Consider the following 7047-nt stretch of genomic DNA (forward strand, 5'->3'; position numbering starts at 1 on the left):
AAGGCTGAATTTGGGATAAATAAATCAGGAATTCATTTATAACTACTATATGTTAAGTGTTTCTCAGTGTTTTCTTACTGCATTTTGTAATGCAGTGTTCACCTTTTATATTACTAAATTCTCTTCTCAAGAAAGTCAGTAGTGATTAAGGATTTGAGGTTGCCTGGTACACTGTTGAAAAATGTTAAAAACCAGTAGTATCCATTCAATCTAATTATTTTCCTTTTGAATATTTTTGTTTGTTTGTTTAAGGATTAAAACAAGGTGAGCCAACCATGACTGGCAAAACACAGACCAGCAATGTCACCAATAAGAATGACCCCAAGTCCATCAACTCCCGTGTTTTCATCGGCAATCTAAATACAGCCATTGTCAAGAAAGTTGACATTGAAGCCATTTTCTCAAAGTATGGAAAAATAGTTGGATGCTCAGTTCACAAAGGTTATGCATTTGTACAGTACATGAGTGAGCGACATGCCAGAGCTGCAGTGGCTGGAGAAAATGCCAGGATCATTGCCGGCCAACCACTTGGTAAGTCATGTTCCCTGATGGTTTTCACGTTAGTGCTCTAGTCTTTGCACGTATCTGCATATGGTTTTACTGTTACAAAGCAGTACTACCATAATATCTATCTCGTATTTAACACATTATGGTGTTTGCATATTTGTAATTTATATTATTTTCATGTTTTCATATTGGTTTACATGTTTCTTATTTCCTCTGCCAATTTACAGACTTGAGATCAAGTCTGCTTTGTAGGATTGTTACCTCCATCAAGGCTAACAGGGGCAGGCAAATAAAAAATATGCATCATATTTAACTTTATTTGACTTGAAATGGTATCTATCTTCCAGGAAACACTATGCTAAGCAAAAAAATAAATAAATAAATAACTCTGCCTTTTGTACTTACAGCATTTTCTCTGAGGGCTAACATATTTTCATAACTTCCTGTTTTTATTATTTGAAGAGAAGGGATAGAAAATAGCAAAAAAAAGTCAATGGAGAACTGGAAAAGGAATATAACCCACTCTTTCTTATCTAGTCCAGAATCTTGTACTTCGTGCCTGTTCAATCATGTGTGATGATCAAATTTTTGTCTAATGTCCAAGGAATATATAGGTTTTTTTCAAAGGAGAGAAAAGAATATAGTCTGAAGTAAAATGTAAATAGGAGGAAATACTTTGTAGTAAATATGTAAATTAAAAAATAAAAATTAGTCTATTTTTCTGCATTAGAAAAAAATCATAATTACTACATCAGTGATTCCTTAATGTATATCTCTTATCCTGTCCAGATTCATATTTTATTAATTTTTTTAAATTTTTTATTATGTTATGTTAGTCACCATACAGTACATCATTAGTTTTTGATGTAGTGTTCCATGATTCATTGTTCAGATTCATATTTTAAATTGATTATACAATATCTTCTCTCAGCGCTATACGCCCAGAACAAAACCCTTGATTTTTCACACCCTCAACTTCCTTCGTTCCCACACTTCTCCATCACAGTCACTGGAACCCTCACTATATCTAATTTTTCAAACAAAAACTGAGGTGCCAACTCTGATTCTTCTGTTCTCACCACACTCCAAATATAATCCTTCATCAAGTTTCTTGCCTTCGATATATCCCAGACACTATCACAATCACCTGTCAGATATGTACCATCCTGGCCACCATTATATCTCAGCTCTATAGACTGCTGAAAGAGCCACTTAACTGGTCTGCCTCTTTTCACTCTGGCCAGTGTCCCTTTAAAAACATAAATGTGATGATGTCATTAACATGCTCTTAAAACTCTATTGCTCTTCCATCTTACCCAGGGTAAGATTTCTGTCCTATACTGTACCTCCAAAGCTTCATCATCAACTGCATCTCCTCTCTGCCTTCATGTACCACGTCAGTAGTGCTGGCCATCTTGATATGCCTCAGATGTTCCAAGATTGTTCCTACCTCAGAGGCTTTGGACTTGCTATTCCTTCTGCTCAGAAGACAGGTCTTTGCTCATTTATTGCTTCCTGCTTGATTGTGTGCTGTACTCAAATTTTCCTTCCCTGGAGAGGCTTTTCCTGACCAACTTATCTAAAATTGAAGAGTCTTCTGCCCTCTTGCCTACATTGTCTATTCCGTTGCTGTATTTTATGTAGTTTTTTCATAGACCTCATCAGTATCTGGGATTACAAATTTATGATGTACCTCTATTATGTCCACAGACATAAAGATGAAGGAGAATATAAAGAAACAAGCTAAAAGCATTAGACAAATCAAGTTAGAAGAGTGTTAAGAACATTGTATTATTAAGCCACATAACATAGTTATGAAAAATGTTGGGGAAGGCATAGAATTCAATAAAACAAGAGTGAAGTCTGAGATGATAGTCTTCAGGGGAAAAAAAAGTTTTACGTAAGTGCTTGCTACAGACCCACAAATAATCACTTACATATAGGAATATAGTTTTTATTTACCTTTCTCTAATTCATTTTTTTGTATTTTAAAGGAAGGTAAAGCTTTCCAATAGACATTGGTAAGGGTTTTTTATTTGTTTTTCTTTATTTCACTAATGTCTCCATTCTGCTTATTTACCTTGAAATGGGAATTTTCTGACAATTTTTGTTTTTCTTTCTAAGTTGAAATTCTTATTTCAAGGCCACATTCGAGCCAATGTCAGAGAAATACCCATTTATTGCCTGTATCCTGACTGTTATGAAACTAGTACATACATGTAGAAATATTTTAATCATTATTTTTAAAAAATTAATTATCAATATAAGGTCAATTAAAAGTCCAATTCACTTAGTAATGAACCTTTTTTTTTAAAGTAATCTCTACACCCAGCATAGGGCTCCAGCTGACAACCCTGAGATCAATAGTTGTACACTCTACACTTAGTAATGAACTATAGTTAATTTTCCAGAATCCCATTTCCTACCACTGCTCAGGTGATTACTCTCCTATTGAGAAGAATGCAATGGATAAGAAGAACATCAATACTAAAAATTTTGTGGCTAACTTAGAAAAACCCAAGGAAAAAAAAATGATGACACCAAATCACTATGCTTTGAGAGTCACAGAATTAAATTGTGTTTCTAATAAGATGTCATTTCTCATTTTTAGTCGTTTGTCTCAGAGCCCCTCTTAGTTGTGTTCTCAGGTTAATCTCTGGAGCATATATCTTGATCAGCCATAATCACCCTTTCTGCCTGAATCCAAGTTAAAGACTTTATTCTTTCAGTTGAAATCTAGTCTTTCACACTACTTGTGTCTAAGCTGAATATCTTTTCATACAAAGCAAGTGCTTTATAATGGTTAATAACTTTGCTTTTCAGGTCGAATGTCTCAATGTACCCACCTTTTCTAAAACCATATTGCTAGAAATTCAGGCACGTCTTCCAGTTGTTCCTTATAAGAGAGCAGGTTTCCCAATCAAGTCCTGAAGAAGACTCAGTCTTCCAGGAGGTCTATCCATTTCTGACGTTAAATATTGTACCTTTATTTTTAGTGACAAGGCAAAACTTAGGTTTAGGTAGTCACTTAAATCGCTTGCTTCTCGAATTTTTTGACTCTTAAATAAATGCTTTATGATTTGGAGGCCCCACCAAGCCCCACAAGCCCTTAAATTGAGGTGAATTGTTTATGGATCAAATAATAGACCTCCGCCATATGAAATTGGTATTAGCTTCATGTACCATAACTTGTACAAGCATTCTTCTTTCTGTTAGAATGAGAAGAAAATTAATAGTGATGAAGCCTTGCACTGGGCTAGTACTTTACCTGTATTATCTTATTTCATCTTGATACATAATTAAATATCTTCTTCTAAATAGAAATGATCTTTTCATACCACTATGTGTTTAAAACTCTTTATGAACAATTTAGAGATTAAACATCAGTAGTACCAGAAAAAAATTAAACATTCTATAGAATAGGTGAGTTCTTACAGTTCTATGGAGGCTTTAAATATATCCTTAAACTAAGAATAGGCTATGAATATGATGAAACCCAGCATTTAATAAATGGAAATATGAGTGGCTATTTTGACACTGAAAGATTTTAACTTGGAAAGCAGTGCATTGAATTGTATTTTACTGAAAAAATAATCCATCTGCAGTTTGATGGATTGATTAGTGTGATAAAAAACTGGAAATGGGACATGTGGTGGGAAACTACCAAAAGAGGAATGGAAATTATGGAAATGAAGAGGGAAAAATGAGGAAAAGTAGGTAGGATCACTAAGGTTAAATAACTAGTTGGCACAATGGGTGAGACAGAGACAGAGAGAAGAATCAAGAATAATTCCTATGTTCGGGTTGAGGATGGAAAGTGATTTCCTAAGGGAAATGTTTTTGTGTAAGACGGTGAGTGCAGGACTGAATAGATGTGTTAAGGGCATGCCTGCAGCTATGGAGGTATATGTATCTAGTAGGACCTTGGGTATCAGGTCCAAACTAAGAGGAGAGATTTGGACTGAGTAATTTGTATTTCATTAGCATAGGTAGTGTTGAAGCTATAGAAATGGATAAGCTGACCCAAGGAAAACATATAAAGTCAAAAGACTACAGGCTTAAAATGGATCTATGGAGAAAACTTTGGATCAGTAAAAAAAAGGACCTTTCTGATAAGTCCTCTGAAAAGTTAAGTCTAAAGTATTTTCTACAAAGCTACTTCATCCCTCAGCTCTATGCTGCAGTTGACCATGACCTTCCTGAACTTCCTGTATTGGATGACTACTTTCTCAGCTGCAGAGTAATCAAGTCAATTCCTTTAAACTGCTACTGATTTCCAAATTTCCAAGGCCATATATGCAAATACTCTTATTGATTCTAATATTTAAAACTCTCATTTATGAGAGCTTAAGCACCTTATCTTTAATGCTTAAGTTTCTTACCATATTAATGTCTTCTATACCCAAGGCCATCTGCCCAGTTGAGTAGCAGGGAAAACTTTATCTGCCTTGCCAGGTTTCATTGTATGTCTTTAATAACACCACTGGCAAAAATAGAAATGTTCCTCAGACCAAATGCAAGTCAACCATTATAGTCCAGGGAGGATGATTTTACCCACTTAGCTATGTTAGTACAACTGAAATTTAAGACCAATAATTCCATATATCTGTATTATAAAACATTCTGTGTCTTTTGGAGAAAACATCTTTCACCATGAAATTGCCATCAAATTCTGAGTTGAAAATTCAAATAGTGTATATTTTGTATTCTTTTCAAATTCATATAAAATGAGAAATTATTTTAAAAGTTGCTGAATCCTACCCAAAAATTACAGTGCATAGAATAACTAGGGGAGCTCAGAAGTTGGAGCTCTAAGTACTGGGACTCTAACCTGGATTTTGAAAGTAGTTTACAGTCTAAAGTCTTGATTAACTTTCCTCTCTCCGATTTTTTTATTCTTACTTTGTTGGCAGAGAGTCCTAAATTCCATACCATAACAAGGTAAAAGATGCCTTGAATTAGTTCAGTGGTCCATCCATTTTATCAACATGTTCATGAACCCAACATATGTTTTATTGAATGCAAAGTTTGTTTCCCGAGGTTATTTCCCTTAAAAGCAGATAGCACAAAAACAAATAAGTAAGATGGTATTTTTTCCTTGGGTTTAGAGTTTTATATACTTACTACTCCAGAGCAATTAAAAAAATGAACAGGGGCGCCTGGGTGGCACAGCGGTTAAGCGTCTGCCTTCGGCTCAGGGCGTGATCCCGGCGTTATGGGATCGAGCCCCACATCAGGCTCCTCCGCTATGAGCCTGCTTCTTCCTCTCCCACTCCCCCTGCTTGTGTTCCCTTTCTCGCTGGCTGTCTCTATCTCTGTCGAATAAATAAATAAAATCTTTAAGAAAAAAATGAACAAATATGCTTAATTCCTCAAACTACAGAAAATGTCTCCAGCCCTCCTCCTCCTCCTTCTTCTTCTTCTCCTTCTCCTTCTTCTTCTTCTCCTCCTCCTTCTTCTTCTTCTCCTTCTCCTTCTTCTTCTTCTCCTCCTCCTTCTTCTTCTCCTCCTCCTCCTCCTCCTCCTTCTTCTTCTTCTTCTTCTTCTTCTTCTTCTTCTTCTTCTTCTTCATCTTCTTCTTCTCCCTCTTTGTAATCTATGATCAAGGTATGTCCCAGACCTAATCGTGAAGTCAACATGTTTCCTTCCTCTCCTATTTCCTTCCTCTCCCATTTCTCCCATTTCTGAGTAAGTTAACTCGTGCAGACTTTGGTGCTGTGTGACCCCATGCCAGGTTCTGTCCCCAGGCTGTGACACATGTTTCAAAAACAGCCCTCTCTTCTTTTCTCCACTGATGTCTCTTCATTCCCAGGTCACAGTTGGCTTTCTGAGGATATTTAGCTGATAAATACCCTTAACCAATGTTTGGAGCTATGATAATTGAACACATTAAAGGATTTCAAATAAATGAACTGGGTGGAGGATGGATTGTTGGTATTGCTGCCTTCCAAAAACTAATCACAGCATACCCTGTGGGTGTTGTACAGAAAAGGAAACTTCCATGACTTAACTTAGTTGATTTTATATGTGTTCAGTTTTTCCACACATCTTTTGCACCACGTTATAAAGAGGATATCCCTTTTTTTATCCCTGGCTTCGTGCCTTTGATACGTAATGGAGGATTTCTAAGCCTTCTGTGGCAAAAAACAATTGATTCCATTTCGGCTCACATTAGTTGGGATTCTTTAAAAAAAATCAGAATCCAGCTGTGAAATTATTCTGACTAATTTTTCTATAAGGTAAAGCTCTTTGTAAAAATGTATCTCAGTTTGGTTAGTCAATAAAATTTAAGTTTTAAAAGGCAAAATACTAGGGGTGCCTGGGTGGCTCAGTCATTAAGCATCTGCCTTTGGCTCAGGGCGTGATCCCGGCAGTCTGGGATCAAGCCCCACATCAGGCTCCTCGGCTGGGAGCCTGCTTCTTCCTCTCCCACTCCCCCTGCTTGTGTTCCCTCTCTCACTGGCTGTCTCTATCTCTGTCAAATAAATAAATAAAATATTTTAATAAATAAATAAATAAATAAATAAATAAATAAATAAA

General features: G+C 36.0%; 1 protein-coding gene across 1 annotated transcript in view; it reads left to right on the plus strand.

The window, feature by feature from the left end:
* Window positions 1-260: 260 nt before the first annotated feature.
* RALYL (RALY RNA binding protein like) overlaps window positions 261-7047 on the plus strand; it is a 331187-nt gene continuing 324400 nt past the window's right edge. Inside the window, exon 1 of the mRNA XM_040625588.1 lies at window positions 261-531. Coding sequence (XP_040481522.1) covers window positions 276-531 — 256 coding nt within the window. The 5' untranslated portion in view covers window positions 261-275. The remainder of the gene's footprint in view (window positions 532-7047) is intronic.

This window comes from Ursus maritimus, unplaced genomic scaffold (assembly GCF_017311325.1).
Source record: "Ursus maritimus isolate PB19 unplaced genomic scaffold, ASM1731132v1 scaffold_9, whole genome shotgun sequence".
In the NCBI taxonomy this organism is placed as follows: domain Eukaryota; kingdom Metazoa; phylum Chordata; class Mammalia; order Carnivora; family Ursidae; genus Ursus; species Ursus maritimus.